The sequence below is a fragment of the Stegodyphus dumicola genome, chromosome 4 (assembly GCF_044657685.1).
Source record: "Stegodyphus dumicola isolate Sdum_Otavi_A_Nest chromosome 4, ASM4465768v1".
Classification (NCBI taxonomy): Eukaryota; Metazoa; Arthropoda; class Arachnida; order Araneae; family Eresidae; genus Stegodyphus; species Stegodyphus dumicola.
Window position 1 is genome coordinate 236,462,441 of NC_140771.1, and position 22,667 is coordinate 236,485,107.

At 35.8% G+C, this 22,667-nt stretch overlaps 1 protein-coding gene across 2 annotated transcripts in view; it reads right to left on the minus strand.

The window, feature by feature from the left end:
• LOC118185039 (uncharacterized) overlaps positions 1–22,667 on the minus strand; it is a 337,637-nt gene that overhangs the window by 289,009 nt on the left and 25,961 nt on the right. For both annotated transcript variants that reach the window (XM_085816092.1, XM_085816093.1), the window contains exon 2: positions 13,850–13,956. In XM_085816092.1, coding sequence (XP_085672218.1) covers positions 13,850–13,956 — 107 coding nt within the window. The remainder of the gene's footprint in view (positions 1–13,849; positions 13,957–22,667) is intronic.

Sequence of the window (22,667 nt, forward strand, 5' to 3'; positions counted from 1 at the left end):
GATTGAAGAAAGGCCGCCTATGCATCCAAGTAAGTATATTACACTCATGTCCATAAATTAAGGATAATTCAGAGTCACGCGGAAAGCGAACTCTAAAATAAATATATCACCTGTAAAATCACTACACACATCTTCAAGAATCATATGCAAATTTCAGGAAGTAACCAGATGACACCGACGGTACGTCACAATGACGAGAGTGTAAGAGAGTGATATATAAGGAATACAGGCAATGAAGTAAAATTGTTCGCAGGAGCTTTATAAGCATTTCAGTGCAATAACAGAATAGTTATGACACAAAGGACGCATTTGGATGATTTTTTACGTGGTAGAATTATCGGCCGTCTGGAATGTGGGCGTACCCAAATGGAAGTATCAGACGAACTTGGAATTGCCCAGAGTGGCATCTCCAGGCTTTGGCAACGATTCCAAGATGATGGTAATGTGAGTAGACGTTACAGCACAGGTCGCCCCAGAGTTACAACGCCGAATGAGGACCGGTATTTGGCAGTTACTGCCAAAAGAAACAAGCGGAGCACAGCCTCAGACCTGTCTCGTCAGCTCTCTTCAGCCACTGGTACGACAATTTCAAGGCAGACCGTGTACAGACGCTTAGGGCAGATTGGTCTATATGTTCGTAGACCTGTCAGATGCGTTTCACTTACTGCAACTCACTGTCGCCTGCGGTTAGCCTGGAGTAGAGAGTATGCATTAGGGACACCGCAACAGTGGGCTTGTGTGATGCTTTCCGACGAGTCCAGGTTTAGCTTGCAGCCTGATTCTCGCCGGACGTTCATATGAAGAGCTCCAGGTACCCGTAACCACCAAGAAAACATCATTGAACGACACCGTTACGGTGGTGCAGGAGTGCTCGTTTGGGGTGGGATTATTGTGGGTTCCAGAACTGACCTGCATGTTCAAATTGGAACCATGACAAGCCAAATCTATCGGGTTGTCATTCTGGAACAACATGTACGTCTGTTTCGGGGCGCCATGGGCACACAATTTGTGTTTATGGATGACAACGCCCGTCCTCACCGTGCAAACATCGTAAGCGAATGCCTTCAATCGGAGGATATCACCCGTATGGACTGGCCAGCATTCTCACCGGACTTGAATCCAGTTGAGCACGTGTGGGACATACTTGGCCGACGAGTTGCAGCCCGTCAACCTCCTCCTACATGTCTACCGGAACTTCGGAGGGCATTGCTTTTTGAGTGTAATATCCCCCAAGATCAGATCGATAATTTGATATGCAGCATGCCTAGGCGTTGTACGGACTGTATCGCATCGTCTGGGAGACATACAATGTATTAACAATCATACCAACCATCTAATATTGGTTTTTTGTAAATACGTCTTTTTTGTAATTTGCTCCAGGGAGAAAAAATCGCTAATTTTTTTAATAATATCAAACATATTTTGCTCTTTATCTTTTGTTTAATAAATAAGCTTTACAAATAAGTCAAATTTGATTTGCTTCTAACTCTTCCTTTGCCTGATTTTGCATTATCCTTAATTTATGGACATGAGTGTATATGTAAACTTATGCATCCAAGTAAACATATTATATATCTCCGGGTCTTGCTGCTATATTTTCATCTCGGATAGAATTGCGAAGCAGAACCCCCCAGGATGTAGTCTGAGGGTTTCCCATCTCTCTACCCTTATCATCAACATCTCGAGAGAATTTCAGCTCGTCATGTATTCTGAGTGCCCTCTTGCCGCACACACACCTGTGCCTAGACTCTTGCCACACTAACCACTATCTCCTCCAGACAGCACACCCTCGTAATAGCACACACGCAGTTTGCAATCTGGTCACTTAAGAACTGAAAGAAGCTACGCAGAAAATCTAGACTACTGCTATTCACCTGCGGTGCTCTTCAATCTAGTAACATTAAGCTATATAAGCATAATTTTTAAACCCAAATTCTGAAAGATAACGTCTTCTTCTAAAATAATCGTGCAGTACGTTTTTAATTTATGCAAACCATCTTAAATTCCATTTAACACAGAGAGATATCGAAAATTACATCAACGGCAGTCTAGAAATCAAACTGAATTTGGTCGAGAAATAGTTTAGTTCGCATTCATAAACGTTAATAATGTACATCCCTCTGAAAAGATGAGCGAACGCAAAAACAATGAAAGCATTGGTAAGGGAAAGCAACAAAACATTTAGCTGGTTACAAAGAAAGACAAATATTTTACAACAACATTGTCCAGTACGAACATAAAAAATGTAAGACGTCTCAAGCTTTTGGAGTACTACAGCAGTATAATATGATAGAAAAAAACTAACATTTAAAGTAATTATTTATGAAAATGTACGCTGTCATTCATATTCTTTATATGCTGTACAACAGGGTTCCGTAAACTAAAATTTTCATCCTGACAGAATACCCAAATCTGAAAGTGCAGAAAATGCTCAGAAACGTCATTTAATTTCACAAAAGCATTTATCTGCATGACGCATAACTAAAGAACTAAACATCCTTAGTTAAGATATTATTTACATGCTTTATAACTGTGCCAAATCAGCAAGAATCCATTATAAATTTAAGAGACCTAATTACATAATTGTAGAGTCACTAGATTATTTTGATTCCAGAGACGTGAAAAATGAGCAATATCCTCAACGGGACTCGAACCAGAGCCTCCCGTATACGCGCCGAGTGTACTACCGCTACATCACGAATGCATGGAGGAAGAAAGGAGAAAATATTTTATATACTCCCGCTTTTGAAGGACGACTGAGGATCAGGAGACCTAGTCGCCAAATCCTGGTAATGAAGAATCCTCATCCACCACCTTTTAGTTTGAGCGCCAGTGTAGAGTCATAGGTTAGTTTGATGCTGAAGACGTGAAAAACGACCAGTGCCATCTCCAGAACTCGAACCTGAACCTCCCGAATGCGCGCCGAGTGTGCTACCGTTACACCACGTAGGTATGCAGAAAGGAGGGATAAAATACTTTATATAATAACTTTTTGAATGACAGCAAAGGTACAACTTTGTCAAAGAAACAGAAAACATATTCTGCGCTAAATAAACCAACTACGTCCATTATCACTCGCGTGACACTTCTAGGGCCAAAATACCTAAAATTTAATTTGCATTTTAGCTTGTTATTCTCATTGTGCAGCGGCTGAATGAAAAATTGTCACATTTAAGATTATACAAATTTAAAAATAGTGTATGTCTTTTGTAATACAGTCGCATGATTTAGTTAACGACAGTAAAATTCGAAGAACTTTTTAATTTATTTTTATAGCCACAAGGGTGGACCTTTTCGGGAGGTCACTAGCACAGACTTCCAAGAACGTCTATCGATTCTGCGTGTGCGGTCAGTAGACTGGTCTATTTCGATAGCATTTCACTCACGTTAAGTGAGATGAAAAAAAACAATTACCCCACAAGGAATACGCTTGCGACCTATTCCATATAAATGAAATGGATATCATGTGCTTTTTTATATTCCAAAGCCTGGAGTAGTAAAATAAAAAGTAACTGTAAATAAAGCAAAAGACTAAGAGTTCAATTTTAATCTAAGATAGAAAAGTGCTTAGATGGTTATTTTTCACGATCTTCATAACAAGCTTCATTGACTTACTATACTAATAGCCCTTGTCTAAAATGAAAAACGCAGATTGTTGTGACGAAACTTATAGTAAGGTCCAAAATTCAAAATTCTGTTTACCTTGTAGAGTACATGAAAAATGAGCAATGCCCTCGCCGGGATTTGAACCTGGACCTCTCGAATACGCGCTAAGTGTCCTACCGTTACATCATTAAGACATGCAGAAAGGAGTGCTAGAAAAATTTTCATAATTTATAACTTTAGTGGCGTGGCAAAATTCAGTTTACCTTCTAGACTCATTAGGTTATTTTGAAACAGGAGACATGAAAAATTAGCAATGCCTTCACCGGGACTCGAACCTCGACCTCTGGAATACGCGCCGAGTGTGCTACCGTTACACCACTAAGACATGCAGAAAAGAGTGACAGGAATAATTTTCATGATTTATAACTTTAGTGGCGTGCAATAACTTAAAATGTCTTTAATATCTTGTACGGTTTATATTTATTTTAAGTTTAAACTATCTTTCCTGTCAAGCCTTACTTTCCCCTGGAATTGCCAATGCCAGAGTATGTAAATTTTAGTAGAACGCGCAAGGATTCAAATTATCAGCGGAAGTAATCTGGGTTGATCTTTACAATATGGTAACTGGTAGTTTGGCGACATTTTGGAGGCGATAAAGGTTACTAGCTGGGACTTAATACTACCTGGTAATAATGTGAGCAGTACTCAGTTCCGATTACGCATTATTTTGTGTGAGGGAAATGAGAGATCATGGGATATGTCATGTGATATTAATGGACGAATTACGGTTCTTTAATCGGAAAAGGGGGGAAATCGGGAAAAAATCTGGAAATTTTGTATTTGGCTTTATTTTGTGTTGTGTGAAACAGTGTTCGTGAATTTTTGAATCCCATGGCCGTAACTAAAGTGAATTCGAAATGGGTATTTAGTGGGTAGTAATAAACGCTTCTTTAAGGTTGTGCGAGATAGAAATAAAGATGTTTTATTAAGTTATTTATTTTACCTGGTACCTTGCTGTGAAATATAAGTATGATTTTAAAGATTCTGAAACAGAAAGAAGAAAAGTTTATCGGACACGTAATCAAGATTCTGAAGAAGATTAGGTAAGTTAGTATTTTTAATTATTTGAGGATATTATTTTTATGCATTGTTCTAAATGTAAGGTGGAAGTAAAGGAATTTGGTATTATTGGGAAAATTGTTATTAGCAATGATTTAGTTTAAAGTAATTAGGATTGTAAGGTAATTTTTATTAATTTAAATGTATGTGCTCATTTATATTTTAAGTAGTGTTTTTGAATTTAATTATATTTTAATTAAATGATAGTTATTTTGTGAATTTTATGTTTGTAGGAATTTGGTATACGTTTAAGTTGAAGTAAACGTGCATGGAAATAATTTAAATATTTGATACTAAGTATTGTAATGGCTTGCGGCTTGCGGTAAGTATGTAATGGCTTGCGGTATGAATTCGTTGGTGACGTGTATAATGTAATAGATGATTTAGAGGTAAAGGTTTTTGGATATTTTATTTATTTTATATGTGGAAATGTTCATATTTGGAAAGGGTAAATACTTTTTCGCGATCAGGTAATTTCATATATGTTCTTTTTACCGGGTTTAAAGATTGAGAAAATTGTCATGTATTTTCGTGAAATTTTTCTAATTTATGAGAAAAAAGCAGTGTACATGGATATAGTGAAGAGTGAGCGCAATGCCATTTTTGTGCAATTCTGGGATGTTTTTTTAAGTAAAAATAAGTCGGCGTGTACATGGTTTATGTGTATGTGTTATTTTGAAAAATGCGTAAGGTGTATGGTATTGTGCACTTTTTCCCAATTTTGCAGTGAATATTTGTCATGATTAAGCAGTTCTGTTAGATAAAATTTCTAGCATAAGTGTAATTCGGCTAGTAGATTGTTGGAAGAAGTGTTCAGTAGATAAAAAGAAAAGAAACATGTCTTTACTTCATGAAGACAAAATGGCGGCGGGAAAAAAAAAATAGAGGATTGCTGTAGGAGAATTGGTCGCCAAATTTTCGCCAAAAAAACGCCGAGTTACCATAATGTAAAGATCAACCGTAATCCGAGTTAAATAGAAGGGAAACGAGTTCGAAAGTGTGCTTTCTTGCTTCACGAGCGTGGAGGTGGCTAGTTAAAAATCGAAGAACCACGCGTTTCGGCCTGTGTGCTTGCCCCGGCAGTTTGTTAAGCTTTCAACGTAATAGTCAGAGTTTGCTGAATTATCAGCGGTATTTTAGAACGCGGTGAGGTTAGTTACGTTTAGAGAGCCTCGTAGTTAGTCACTTGTTATTCTTTTCTTAGTTTCTTATTTTTATTTTACCGCCGGGTCGGCGTAGTTTGTGAGCGTCAAGAGCACGCAATTGTAATTTCTAAAGTTGAATAAAAAGGGATTTAAACCCTGTTAAAAACTGTTGCAAGAATAGACTTTGGTCTATTTCCAGTTCTCAGCAGTCACCACTTTGTTGCGTGCAGGTTGGAAGCGCGCAAATTTACAATCTAATGGCTAACTCTTGAAGTTAAACAACATTTAGTAAGTTATTGTCCATGTTAAGTTTCGTTCTGGTTTATATGACTATGGCAAAGCACACCAGGGTTTTTTGTCTAAGCGGATGGACGACTTCGTAGATGGCTCTTTAAATGAAACTGGTTAGTACTCATAGTAAACGTAGGGAAGAAGACAACCATGCAGCGAGCCTGTTCGCCTAGAATTTAACCCAGATTTAATTACCAGTATTTAGCGGTTTTACCACTCGTGATAGAGTAATAATTAAGTAGTACCATGAATGATAGAGCAACTGGTGAGCTCTATCACTCATGGTACTACTTAATTATTACAAAATTATCAACACGAATGTAAACACAATGGTAATATAAAATTTAAACTAACTTTATTTGATATATCTGGTGGGTTTTAACAAAATTTTAAATGATAACATAAACTAAAACGTAGCTTTCTCGCTCAACCGTTACAACAACAGGCTACTTGCCTTTATACTAAGAACCCAATTTGGTTATAACACTAGCCTAACTCACATTTACAATACTTGGAGCGGAATGGATGTCTCATTTCCTGTCTCACTTTCTGAGACTTTTCCTGGGAGCTGGCACATAATGCCCCACGCATTGATTATATTAAAGAAGGCTCAAGGACTTTTAGTTCACTTTCGAGACTTAACAGTTACTTATTAAAGTGGAGTGGGATGCGGAAGAACCTATCATGTTGTTTTCTTTACTTTCCTGTCGGAATATTTGTTTAATAGACCAAAATGAATGGAAAATTAATGTACCCTGCACAAAAAAAAGGAAGGACAGTTCCATATCTCCCGTTCTACTGCGCCGATTGACGAAATTCAAATTGCATTTTTCATGTCTTGAAAGCGCGACTTATGATATATATTAGATTCATATAAAGCATTGTTCTAATATAGATATTCTGACACAAATTCGGACTCTTTCTAAAACAGCATGCCAATTTTTTCCATATTGCGATTCTTCAACTCAAATTATGCCTAGATATTAAATTTTGTAATTTTTGGTGAGAAATGATTAGAATTTTCGGTGTTTACCATTATCTTGAAGTAGATATATTTCTACGCATACCTGCAAAAAAATTGATGTTTCTTCAGTCGCGGCAAGAATAATTCATTTGGCGAACTTCTTAATTTATAGCAGCCTATTTTTCTTTTCCCTTTTTTTTCACACGAGCAGAAAAGTTCTTTCAAATAATTCTGATAAAGTGCGTAAATCACATTTACCGTTATTATGCCAAATTTCAGAACGGGCCAATATGTAAATTCACATATATCGTAGAAAATTCTGAATAAAAAACTCTAATTTTTTGCAGGTATGTGTAGGAATAGATCTGCTTTAAGATAATGGTAAACATTTTATATCTTATAATAAAAAGATTTTCGAAATATTTATAAAAAAATAAATTTAAAACACAAATTTAAAAAATAAATCACAAAAAATGTGCGAATCATATTTGGATTAATCCTAAATTTCGTGTTCTGGAAGAAGGAATCAAGTAAGTTTAATAAAAAAAGAGATATTAACAAATATATATCAAGTTCAATTAACATTGAGGAGCTAAAATTTTTAAGAGCTAAATTTTTTAAAAACTACTCCTGCGATTTTTACAAAACTTGGCAGTTTGGGTCGTAGAATATAAATCTGGGAAAAAATCGGCATGTCATTTCAGAAAAAGTCCGATTTTGAGTCAAAACACGTACATTAGAACAACGCTATCCTGAGTCGCGCTTTCAAGACATGAAAAATACAACCTTAAATTTCGTCAGTCGGTCCACTAGAACGGGAGTCGGCCCACTAGAACTGTACCCCTTTCACCCCCCCCCCGCATTATACAGAAAAGCGGCGGGAAAAAAAAAAAAAAAAAAAAAAAAAAAAAAAAACGTGCAAAAAGAACCAACATCGCTCGGTACCTCCTTCACAATTACTGAAAGCAACTTTCACAGTCTGAGTAGCAACAACGCAGTGCAACCAGTACTGACGTCACGGTTACTATTAACATCGTACTATGCTATCATCGTACTATACCTTTCTGTCTTTCTGACCATATTCGCTCAGTGAAGCTAACGAGTAAAACTAATTGTTATAAATATAAATGTAATATTTAGCTATTTAACACAAAAACAAAACCATCAACAGAAACCCTTATGACTAAGATGATCATGTCTTTGTTACCCCGGGTATTAATCAGGTAAGCGCTTCGTCTAGTTTAACAGATTCGTCCTGAGCTGATGTTTTGGCTTTTCTAAAAAAATCAACAATTTCTTTGCGTTTTGAAAGCCTGTACAACAGAAGTGACATCATAGACATGATCTCAAGAACAGTTCTATAACTCGAGAAAAGTGATTTTTGCGAATTTCAAGAAACTCAGCTCCATCATATAAAAGAACTCAGCGGCAATGGCAAGCATTCTTTTGAAAGATGTCAAAATAACTAAGCTTTCGAAACCATTTAACATACCATTTTATACGACTCATAATTTCTTTAAAAGGTTACTTTCTCTATCTGTGAAGACAGTAAGGGGAATTTTAGGCCTATCTTATCCTCAAAGGTTACTCCGACACAGGAGAAAGCTTAAAATGAACCTTTTCATTAGTTCTTCAGCCTAACAATTACAAAACTTCTGTAATAACAGAAACAGTCTCCGCAGCTTGCGAGAATAACATAAACAAAGTAAATATTAAAGTAAAGCAAATACGAGATTTTATAAGACGAAGTGCGCCTGCGAGTTCTGCCTCAGGCCATCAACTTACGCGAGTAATTTCATCTAACAAGGCTAAATCTGATTCACCTTATTCAAACAATAAGAGAAACAGTAGCGAGATGGTCAGCGATAGCTGCTACAAGCACTCTTTCGAAATCAAAAACTCTGTGCTTAAAAGCATTAATTAATTTGCATCCTGTTAGGATCCAACGAAAGCAAGATGCTGGTTACTAAACATAAAAAAATCTGATGTGTACAGCACATGACTTCCTTGTACGGAATATTAAATATAACGCATTTTTTCTTGCATTTCATTTAAACTTATTGGATTGAATTAAATCTACTTCGCAAACAGAGCATAAACCACAATAGAATAAAGGCATTCTTTAAATTTCACTCTCTTTGTTTACCATAGAGACACTCAGGCGCTAGGTTCACTTAACAGTATTATATTTCGTTCATATTATAACTTAGAATGCACAAAATTTATATCATTTAACGAATTCTCTAATCGTTGCTATATGTTCTATTCAAATACTATAATAAAGCTAGAACGATGTATAAAAGAAATAAGGCAAACAAAACAAAAAAGAATCAGTTTTTCACAGACGATTCAGTATTTCTCACTCAATTAATTCAGTTCTCACTTCGCGACAAAAGCAAAAATACATAAAAACTCAAAATATCTATATTAAAAATTACGACATAAATCTTAAACACTTATTTCCTCGAAAAACTTCCAGAAAGGATTAAGCATGATTTATTTCGCAATAATAAATGAAGGCGTTATCTTTGTTGTTGCGAAAATATTGCATACAGATTTACTAAAGGCATAAAAACCTTAACAGAAAGATAAGAACAACATAATTCAATCATTTTTAATGCAAAAAATTTACAATTTACAAACATATAAGAGTAGAGAAACTGAGATCATTCAGCCGGATAACAGAGTGGATATATATATTTACAATTTATCTTCTCATATATAAATATATTTATATACACTCATGTCCAGAAATTAAGGATAATGCAAAATCAGGCAAAGGAAGCGTTAGAAGCAAAACAAATTTGACTTATTTGTAAAGCTTATTTATTAAACAAAAGGTAAAGAGTAAAAAAGATGCTATATGTTTGATACTATTAAAAAAAATATCAATTTTTCTCCCTGGAGCAAATTACAAAAAAAACCCTATTTCCAAAATCCAATATTACGTGGTTGGTAAGATAGTTAATACATTGTATGTCTCCCAGACGATGCGATACAGTCCGTACAACGCCTAGGCATGGTGAGTATCAAACTATCGATCTGATCTTGGGGGATATTACACCACTCAAAAAGCAATGCTCTCCGAAGTTCCGGTAGACATGTAGGAGGAGGTTGACGGGCTGCAACTCGTCGGCCAAGTATGTCCCACACGTGCTCAACTGGATTCAAGTCCGGTGAGAATGCTGGCCAGTCCATACGGGTGATATCCTCCGATTGAAGGCATTCGCTTACGATGTTTTCACGGTGAGGACGGGCGTTGTCATCCATAAACACAAATTGTACGCCCATGGCGCCCCAAACAAACGTACATGGTTTTCCAGAATGACGTCCCGATAGATTTGGCTTGTCGTGGTTCTAATTTGAACATGCAGGTCAGTTCTGGAACCCACAATAATTACACCCCAAACGAGCACTTCTGCACCACCGTAACAGTGTCGTTTAATGATGTTTTCTTGGTGGTAACGGGTACCTGGAGCTCACCATATGAAAGTCGGCGAGAATCAGACTGCAGGCTAAACCTGGACTCGTCGGAAAGCATCACACAAGCCCACTGTTGCGGTGTCCCTAATGCATACTCTCTACTCCAGGCTAACCGCAGGCGACAGTGAGTTGCAGTAAGTGAAACGCATCTGACAGGTCTACGAACATATAGACCAATCTGCCCTAAGCGTCTGTACACGGTCTGCCTTGAAATTGTCGTACCAGTGGCTGAAGAGAGCTGACGAGACAGGTCTGAGGCTGTGCTCCGCCTGTTTCTTTTGGTAGTAACTGCCAAATACCGGTCCTCATTCGGCGTCGTAACTCTGGGGCGACCTGTGCTGTAACGTCTACTCACATTACCATCATCTTGAAATCGTTGCCAAAGCCTGGAGATGACACTCTGGGGAATTCCAAGTTCGTCTGATACTTCCAGTTCGGTACGCATTCCAGACGGCCGATAATTCTACCACGTAAAAAATCATCCAAATGCGTTCTTTGTGTCATAACTATTCGGTTATTGCACTGAAATGCTTATAAAGCTCCTGCGAACAATTTTACTTCTTTGCCTGTATTCCTTATATATCACTCTCTTACACTCTCGTCCTTGTGACGTACCATCGGTGTCATCTGGTTACTTCCTGAAATTTGCATATGATTCTTGAAGATGTGTGTAGTGATTTTACAGGTGATATATTTATTTTAGAGTTCGATTACCGCGTGAATCCGAATTATCTTTAATTTATGGACATGAGTGTACGTTTGGTGGGACCGATTGCAACCAAAATACGAGGTGCACATCTACATCTTAGTGCAGTTCTATATACAAAATTTCAACGTTCTGAGGCTACTCGTTTTTGAGTTATGCGAGATACGTACGTATGTACGATCTCTCTCTCTCGAGATACGTACGTACGTACGTACATACGTTCGTACAGACGCCACGAAAAATTCTCTTCAGAATTAATTTTAAAGCAGTTTTATAATTTTTTGGAGGAAAAGAGTATTTTATTCTGCTTTTACGTACAGATATCACGCAAAAACATAGTTAATTTCCATTCGATAGCGGTCAAAATGGATATTTTCGTTGAAATATGCTGCCTGAAACTTTTTGCGATTACAATACTTCCTTTATACGTCGTACAAGGAAGTAAAAAAAACATACAATTTAAAAAATTTCTATAAAATTAAACGAACATTGAACTTCTGAATGTATTACTGAAAGAAACTATTCATATTTATTAGTTTCCTTTTCGACAATGAACATTAAAAATAATAACTTTATTATGATATATTTTTATTCTAAACCGAAAGTCAGAACCATATCTCATATTTGCGCTCGTCATTACGCGGTGGTTAACACAGAAGACAATGTTAGAAATGCTTTGTTTAAAGATCACCAGAGCTACTTATAAAGCCTTACTGAAGGCACAAAAACAAAAGGAGTCTAATTCAAACTCTCATAAAAGGGTAGGGTTGACACAGGACGTAATATATTTGAATTACTTTGATTTTTGTCGTGAACTTTAATTGCATTTAAAATTTCTGTTATACAACTGTTGTTCTATCATGAGCGAATAAACTTATCATGGTGACCTTCTTCATAAGACGGAACCTCTGAAAGGGACGGTATTTCGGCCAACGTAATTAGATAACTATACACAACAATAATACCCATAAAAAGGCCGTCCGTGGATGACAAAAATCGTCTGGAACCATAGATAGTCGTCTTAGAGAGGTTTCGCTTACCTGTTCTTAAGGTTCCACACATTAAGCTGTAAATTCTAGGTTAGAACATTACAAAATATAATTAAATAATTACAGGTAGATGCATCATGACGAAAACACCTTAAAGAAAACACAAAATATAAACACTGTGTTACATCTTCGTCATTACCATCGTCATCTTGGAAGTAGAAGGAAGTAAATATGATATAAGGAAATGAAATATCATTTAAGTAAATGTCATATTCAGGATTTAATGTATAAACAAAAGACTGAATTAACATTTTGCTTCCGAATTATAGTTATTGTTTAATATCCAATTCAAATTACTTTCTTTAATTATATCTGAAATGAATTCAGCTTACTTCCTTCATAAGCAGCTTAATTATCAAATTCGATATCATAATATAATTTAGACTATAATATAAAAAGGTGTCTAACTACTTAATTCAAGTTATTTACCTTCAGCTACATTCAGAAGTTTACTCAACTGACTGCCGTCCAACAGGTACAGTGGTTATGATACCGGTATAGTGGTATGACAGCCGTGCCGAAAGGTACGGGTTTGAATTCCGGAGAAGGCATGGATGTTTGTAAATGCATAGTGTCCATGCGGTATGGTGGCACTCTAAATATGCGACGAGTCGAATGTCCTCTCGAGAGGTTGGTGGTAAAGGAAGAGGGGTGAAAGATAGTCGGACCCGTCTAACTGAGGTGCTCTCCATTAAAATTGGGGGGGCGAAAGTGGGCCAAATCTCATTGTCACCTGTAAGGTGCTCAAGGCTGTTGCCAACGACATTTGTATTTTGCGCTCATTGCCACTATAGGTCAGACAAGTGAGCTTTAGTCAGCAACAACAAAAACTCAACTGACTGGCTGGTTGTTGCCTCTCTTAACGTTTACTGCGGAGACAGCTCAAGAGCTAAAGATTGTAAGGAATTATCTACTTCCTTATCCCGTTCCTTCGTGATGTAATTGAAGGAAGCACCGCTAGCATTCGGGAAATCCAGAGCTCGAATCCCGGCGAAGGCAATGTTAATTTTTTTATGTTTTCTGATAGAAATATGCGAGATTGTGCTGACTGGTTCTATTCCAACAAGATGCTTCTCTCATTAGCAACGCAAGAGTAGTACCTGAAGACTGTTAATTTGCCTAGGTTCCAATTCCGGTAAATGGGCTTGTAGAGACATTAGGTGTTTAAGCAGGAGACATCAGAAATGAGCTACACCTTCGCCGCGACTCGAACCACGGACCTTTCGAATAAGCGCCAAGTGTGCTGACCACTACACTACGAAGGCATGCTAAGAAGGCGGGAGAAATACCTTTGAACTGTATTCCTAATTCATTAGCTGGTCACTTAAGGGTAGTATTACTTAAAATGATGTTATCAATGTGATTTTGTAGTTTCATAAATTTCGCTCAGCAAATAAACATTAATATTATTTATTTATAATGCGTATTATGATTTGTTAAGTCTACCCTTTCCTTTGCAAGTTTTTCAATGAAATTATATTCTTACCTCACAAATCCAACCGATATTGTGTGATCCACTGCTTGGTTCTTTGCTAGTTTTCTTTTTTCCAGCCATTTTTCTTTGGGGACTAAATAGAGATGTAGCTCCACCAACTACATGAAAAGAACAACGAAGGTTATTGAAAATCCTACACATATATAACCTATTAAAACATTATTATTATATATAAAGCGTATTTAAAACATTTTTAAAGTTAAATAGCAAAGATTGTCACTCTATGATGATTAGATATATTAATTTCTAATATGCAGATACAATGATAGTACCAACTACATGAAAAGAACAACGAAGGTTATTGAAAATCCTACACATATATAACCTATTAAAACATTATTATTATATATAAAGCGTATTTAAAACATTTTTAAAGTTAAATAGCAAAGATTGTCACTCTATGATGATTAGATATATTAATTTCTAATATGCAGATACAATGATAGTTTTGTTATTTCATTAAAAGTTAATAACTTTAATTAATTATAATTAATCAACAAATTAATTATACTTTAAGAATAAGAGATGATTGTAATTTAAGAAATTTTAAATAAAGAAACAAAATGAAAAAGCAGTCAGAATTCTTTCGTTAAAATAAGAATGAATCATAAGCATACAAAGTATAAGTCAATTTTCATTAGTTTTACTCAAAATTCTTTATACAAACGGCTTCAATTCGCATCAGTTTTACTAAAAAAATATAAGGCATGATTTGATGAATTTATGATATAGAGCATCCAAGAAGCATTGTTCTGATTAATACTTTTAAACTAAAATATCGGATGCCCCACATAACTTTCGGCCTATTAAATTATATACATTTTTGCTGCATTTCATTTAAACTTATTTCTTCGAATTTAATTGGAGATATATTTCTCATTCCATTAATTCAGTTCTCATTTCGCGACAAAGCAAAAATACATAAAAACTCAAAATATCTTCATTAAAATGTGAAAAATATGGAAAAACATAAAACACCAAATACAGTTAAAACAATTAAAAAACAATTTGAACAATTAAAATTAGAGTTTTTAAGCAAAAACAAACAGTTCGGTAATCGGGCAAGAAGGCATATTTTTCAGTGCACAGAGCTGAAAGTTTATTTTTGGTCCCACTCGGCAAAAAGACACTGAAGGTGCAGAAACTGACTTAATTCACTATTCTCCTAAGTTTCAAATGTAAACAATAGGGATGCTTAACCAACTTTTAAACTGTTAATAATTCTATAACTATTGCATTCAGATTAACTAAAGAACTTGTAGAGACATTAGTAATTTGGGAGCAGGCAAGATGAAAAATGAGCAAACGCCTTAGCCGGGAGTCGAACCACGGACATCTGGAATACCGGCCCAGCGGCGACTACACCACGAAGGCACGCTAGGAATGCGGGATAAATACCTTATAAACTAACAACCTTAACCGGATCATAAGAACAACATAATTCAGTCATTTTTAAAGCAAAAAAAATCCACAATTTTCCAGCATATAATATTAAAAAAAATGAGTTTACTGAGCAGAGCGGATATATATATATATATATATATATATATATTTCCTACATATATATATATATATACCTTTAGTGCGGCCGATTATAACCAAAAAGAGAGGTGCACAATTAAACGTGATAACAGTTCTATATACAAAATTTCAACGTTCTGGGGCTATTCGTTTTTGAGTTATGCGAGATATATACACACGTAGCTACATACATACGTACAGATGCCACGAAAAAATTCTCTTTTGAATCCATTTTAAATCAGTTTCATAATTCGTTTGTGGGAAAGGAGTCCTTTATTCTGTCCTTACGTACAAATGTCACGCAAAAGCATCGTTAAATTGCGTTCGATAGCGGTCGAAATGGATGTTTTCTTTTAAATATGGTACCCGGAATGTTTCGTGATTATAATACTTTCTTTAGTTCATACAAGGAAGTAAAAAAGGGAAAATGATATTGACTTTTAATTTCTCTTTATATTTTTTTCATATTCAGAACCGTAATATTTAATTCAGTCGCACCATTGATTCTTTTAACCCACTTAAAACAGCTTGTCGTACAAAACAATTAAAAAAAGTCAATATTCCATGTAAAGACTCTGAGTAAATCATATTGATTTGTTAAAAGCTTCCAACGCTGTGTCCATTCTATGCGCAAAATTTTGTAGGGTAAATGCACCCATGTGTGGATGTTAATTATATAAGACATGACTTTATGCTCTGAATCCTCATGCAGGCAATGACATTATCTGCAAACGCTTGAGTAACATTACAAATCAGAACTACATAAATATTTAAGTTGAAATTAATATTTCATATACTTGTCAGAATGCTTTTTTTACGATTGTATTATTATCTATGGTACCCCAAAATGCCCATAGTTAAAATTATTAAACAATCAAACATTCGAAATGAATTAAGAGTCAACTATTCTTCAAATGGTATAAACGACTTAGGTATTGAATAATGAATTTAAGATATTAAATTATTCTTTACAATTAATTTATTCCTGAAAGCACATCTTTTCTCTGTGAGATTTTAATAACAACATTATAAAACAAAAAGAGTGCGCTTTTAATTAATTGTCTAAACTCTTTATTTATAAGTATACATTTCTAAACATGTTACAGAACTTCAATACTAACATATTTACGTTTTTTACGTGCATCCAAACTGTTGTGATTCACATGCCAATAAATACTAAATGTTACATCTCCCTTTTTGCTTCCTTATTATGAGGTAAAGGCAGTATTGTAATCGCGAAAAATTTCGGGTATCACATTTCAAAGAAATTTTCCATTTTGACTGCTCTTGTATCCGTTTGAACGATGTTTTTGAAAACGGATAGAATAAAGGACTCTTTTTCCCCAAACGGCTTGTAAAATGGATTTAAGATTGATTAGACGAGATTTTTTCGTGGCGTCTGTACCAAATACATAAGTGCGTATATATGAATTCCGCATAACTGAAAATCGAGTAGGCTCAGAAAGTTGAAATTTTGTACATGAGACTGCTATAACATGTAGTTGTGCACCTCCCTTTTCGTAGCAATAGGTTGCACCAAATTACATACACAGGCACACATATTTTGTATATTCACATCAGATACTCACTCTGTTACCCGGCTTTGTTAGCTCAGATATTTTATTCTTATACGTTGGCAAATTGTGCATTTTTTATTTAAAAGTGATTGAATTACAGTGGTGGCCAAAATTGTGGACACTTTCGGAAATTTTTATGTTTTTGAACTTTGTATGCTTATAGAAAATGTTACGTTTCGCAAACTGCAAACTTGTAACTTTAAAGAGAATTTATTACTGAATTCAATACTAAATACAAAATTCAATTATTTGCAATACAAAAAAGTTATATGTAGTTTAATATAAATAAAAAAACACAGTTATGAAGTGGTTTGTAATGTCTAGCTTTCCTGGCCAATCACTGTTCTTGCTCTGAGAACCAATCAAATGTTAGTAACTGCCAGTAGAAGCTGACATCATGTTTACACTTGAAATAATTCATTATTTTGCTTTGTTCTGTAGAAGGAGGACCTGTTTCTTGTACACCGCAATTACAAGTAGGAATTTTTGTAAAAATTTTTAATATTTAGTCAAGATGCAATGACATCAAATAAAAGAGTAGATTGGACACCTAGAAAGAGATGTAACATTCATCAGTGACTACATCTGGAGTCCGAAAGTTTTGCTTACGATGGGAGGAGACAAATTCAATAAAAAACAAAGAACTAAAAGGCCGAAAAGGGTGCACCATATCTATTGATGACATAAGAATAAAAAGACTATGTCTCCAAGATAGAAAAATGTCATCAGCGGCCATCAGAAGTGATCTGAATGATGATGGTGTTTCTGTCAGTTCAAGAACAATCAGGAGAAGATTAACAGAGGTTGGACTGAGAGGTAGAATTCCACGAAATATTCCTTATCTTAATTTTCAGCAACGAAAAAAAAAAAAAAAAAGACTACAGTGGGCAAAGGAACACATTAATTGGACAGATGATCAGTGGTCACAAGTTATATGGAGTGATGAAACTAAGATATCGTTATTTGGTAGTGATGGGCGAAAATATGTAAGTCGTAGAATAGGAGAAGAGCTACATCCTGACTGCATTCAAGCAACTGTGAAGAACCCAGTTAGTGTTATGATTTGGTCATGCGTGTCAGCAGATGGTATTGGTTGCCTTCATGTCATCGATGGGACACTGAATGCCAGAAAATACATTGACACTATTCTAGAACCAAAACTTCTACCTTCCATCAGAGATCTCTTTCCCAACAATGCTTCGTTTATTTTACAGCAGGATTCTGCTCCTTGCCACAAAGCCAAAATATCGAAAGAGTAGTTTGGTACAAAGAGCATTAAATTGTTGTCATGGCCAGGAAACAGTCCTGACATCAATCCTATCGAAAATTTGTGGCACCGTTTGAAAACTCTTGACCGAATGAGGCGCCCATCAAATAAAAGGGAACTAATTGAGGCTATAATTGTTTCCTGGCATCATGTAATAACGAAAGAAGAGCTTAAAACTCTTGTCAGCTCAATGAAACGTCGATGTGAAGCTGTAATCAAAAATAAAGGATACCCTACTAAGTACTGATAACTCACTGCAATCATCACTACCTAATGTATATCGATAACTATTATCGTTTAACTTTTTTTGTATTGCAAATAATTTAACTTTGTGTTTTGTATTCAATTTAGTAATAAATTCTGTTTAAAATGATATATACAAGTTTGCATTTTGTGAAACGTAACGTTTTCTATAAGCATACAAAGTTCAAAAACATAAATTTTCCAAAAGTGTCCACAATTTTGGCCACCACTGTATGTTGTTCTTATGTTCCGGTTAAGGTTTTTACTCTTTTAGTTAATCTGCATACAGTAATTTTAGAATGTTCAACAATTTAGAAGTTTTTCTAGGCCTAACGCAGCCGCCATTTGTTTATAATTTAAACGTTTTAGTAGAATTGTGAATTAAGTTAGTTTCTGCACCAACGTAGTGCCTTTTTGCCGAGCGAGACCAAAAGTAAACTTTGAGTTCCGTGCACCGAAAAATCTGTCTTCTTAATTATTAATTACTTCTTAATTATTAATCTGTCTTCTTCTTAATTCACTGTCCCAATTGTTTGTTTTTGTGCAGAAACTCTAATTTTAATTGCAAACCTGCTTTCTTAACTGTATTTGGAGTGTTATATTTTTCTATATTGTACACAATTTTTAATGAAGTTGTTTTGAGTTTTTGTGTATTTTAGCTTGCCATAAAGTAAGAACTGGATTGATTAAATAAGTTATATATATATATATATCTAATGAAATTCGAGGCAATAATTTAAATGAAATGTAGCGTAATATGTATATAATTTAATAGGCCGTACAAGGCAGTCACGTGGTGTCCACATTAGAGATGGGCAAAACCGCTTCTTTAAAGAGCCGTTCCCACTAGGGCTTGTCTTAGCTAACGGAGTCAACTCTCTTAAGCTTCATTCAGACGGGGGCGTAAAGGGCATAAGTGTTTAAAGCCGAGCTCAGTTGCCAAGGCCACCAGTCTGTGCAACGTCACAAAATCTAGTTTAGGGCTCGTGGCATAGGGTTCAAAGTTTTCAACTTTACGCCGAATTTGGGATAAGCGTCGAATAATCAGAGCGAAGCTAAAACGAAGCGGCGTTCTACAGAAGATTTCGCTGTCACAAAACAAACAGAGCGAACGCGAGAAATCAGTCGAGCAGGAGAACAGCGCGGGAAAGTTGTAGACACATCCCCGCATGCGCAAATTTAGCTTCTCTCATTGGCCACGGCTTACACCCCGTTCTCGCAATTGTGAACGGAATTTCCGTATTTTATGCCTTTATGACTACCCCTCTATGCCTTTTACGCCGCCGTCTGAGCACAGCCTTAGTCGACTAGCTTCGCTATGCCTGCAGTTCAAATTTTTCAACTTGCTGCCCAATGGGGAAAACCTGGTTTTGGAGATGGGTCGGCTACGTTAGTTGTCCCCGTTAGCTCAGATAAACCCCAGTGGGAACGGCCCTCAAGGGATCAGATGGAACCGTTCTCTCCCTGAAGTAAATCAGTTCTTTTTAACGATTCACCGCTCACTAACAATGACCTTGACGAACGTGTTCGGAACAGGCATGGATCAAGAGCGATGTGCAAAGATATGGGAAAAGCAGAAAGAGCTGAACAAGGAATGGTGTGGTGTATTTAACAATGGCAAAGCACACTAGGGATATCTGCCTAAGGGGAGGGATGAATTCGTGGAGGACTTTCTAAGGGAAACTGGCTCGAACAAGGAATGGGATAGCTGGAATGAACTCAATCAAACCGCTCCCTCCCTGGACTGATTTCTTTCAACCGTACTTTCGAGATTGCCTAAAATCCTTTCTACACATAACAACAATGAAATTCTGGAATAAAAAATGCTAAAAGCTAAAAAATAACAAAACTTAAACTCCCTTTTTTTTTTAAAGTTTACATTATTTTACTATTATAATTGATATTTTGTTTCTACTACAAAATACAGTGTAAAATTTAACTTTTAGTAGATTGGAGGCAGATCCCAAAGAACAGGAAATTGTTTGCTGACAATACCGATTTCTTTAAATCTAATTTAACAAAATGATACCAAATATCGCTCGAGGTTCTTCTATTCGATAAGATCCACATTTTATTCTGCAACCTTGAAAAAAATACATTAGATGGAAAAACTTATGTTTATAAATATATACCAATTCTAAAGAATATTAAAGAGAAATTCACAGCTCTTGATTACAAGACATTAGTAAAATAAGTAAACAAATAAAAATATAATTAATTACTTTACACAAATATTACAGTAATATTGTATAAAATGGTAATAGCTAATATCTATAGCTATAATATGACACAGTATTCAAAGAATCGAAATGAAACTCAAAGGAACAGCTCTGAAGAAGTGAAAAGAGCAAATAATGAAGACTTCGCAGAAACCAGATTTGAAATAGCCCTGACTAATGAAGACTCCGTTGGAAACAGATTCGCAGCTACAGCGGGAGCGATGAAAAATGCGAATAATCACGAATCCGAAGGACCCAGCTCTGCGACTAGTGTCGGAGCTCTGACAGCTGGAAATCCAAGGAACTAGTTCTTAGAACTTGTGCCGGAGCGCTAGAGCTCTGACAGATAAGAATAAGAGAAACTACGTCCTATAATCTACGTACTTTAAACAGATCCTCGCAGTGCCAGATGGAAGAAAGCTCCATCCATTCGCAAACAAGGGTGATCAGTTTCCCTGAGATGCATCGGTCTATTTAATGTTTTGTTTTTAGATAATAGATGGAATACAAACAAGCCAAAAGCGCACATATATACATATATAACACACATACGCACATAAAAAATAAGACGTTTCCGGTAAATAATAAAGAAAGGACTGCTAGTGTTTACATTAAGAGGAGTAAAGCTTTTATAACGCTTCCCAGTGAACTGTTAAAGAATTGCCGTTCCGTTTTCGCCGGAGCGCTTGAGTTTATAACAGCAAAGTGAATCGGTCCCTTGAATCGATTCCGCAGCGGATCGTCTACCTCCAGTCCCCATCAGGTTTTTTAAAAAGTATTCAAAACTTCAGTCCAAGTACTTGGCCGGCTTTTTAATCACTCTTCCACTTCTAGTTCTTCGCTCACTGTCCTCTGTTCTGAATTAGTGGAATTTGGTAGTTGATCTTCTTAAACATTGCTCTTGAGAATATCTGAGATCAAACTTTTTACATCCGTTTTCTGTGGGATGGCATCTTGTTCTGTTCCTTTCGTTCCTCCCTTAAAGCTCTATTTGATGTTTTCTTTTTTAGCCATCCTCAAAAAATATATTTATAGAAACTGGAACAGTACCTCTGTTGCCCCATACAGGTTGAATACTTTTAAAAAAGTGCTTGAAAAACTAAGTTAAACAAATGTATACTAAATATTTGTATTATGCATCAAATATGTAAACCGCAGCAATGACAGAGAACGTACTTTTGTTTCTAAAACCTTGTTTATACGTGTAAACATAAAAGTAATAATAGAAGCGATAATAAAGCATTAATCTAATAAACCATTTTTTTCCAAAACTTTTGATAATAAGGTTGGTTTAAATATTATCTTTAAGTTCTTTAAAGGATTACGTTTATGTTGTATGCGATATATTATACAGAAAAATGTAAGAGGGTTGACGAAGCAAACCATTATTTTAGAAGTGGGAGGGTCCGCGCACAAAAAGGACTAGGAATTCGTGTTTGAAAAACATATCCTAAAAGCATTAAATATCTTCAAAAGAATTAACAGTTTTATGACTGTGTAAGGTTTATCCTAAGTTTATAACAGTTATTTATTTTTAAGTTTATGTACCTTTCCTATCACTCCTAGCTTCCGCTTACAATTCCTTATCGAAATGAGATTTTAGAATTGCGTTTAAGACAGATGAGAAGGGGTGGTATTCAAGCCGAAGTTCCACTGACTTCGGGAGTCTCTCATGGGTTTGGGCCTAGCCCGGCTCACTCTCCGCCATCTTTGTCTTCGACCAAAAATGGACAGTATGATGCACTGGTCTTTTTGTCAGTTTCATTTAGTTTTCTTATGTTTTTCCATTCTAGGAATCCAATATAGAGTGGTAAAGACCCTCGGGTCATACACCACTTACAAAGCGACGACATAAGACTTTAGGACAGAGAATCAGAATTTTTGAATAGCGCGCGTTTGGCTTTTGGCTTTGTCTCTCTGAGCTGTTGCTACGCTCGGCCGTATTACGTGCCCTTATTAGCTTCGTTAGCCAATTCGATACT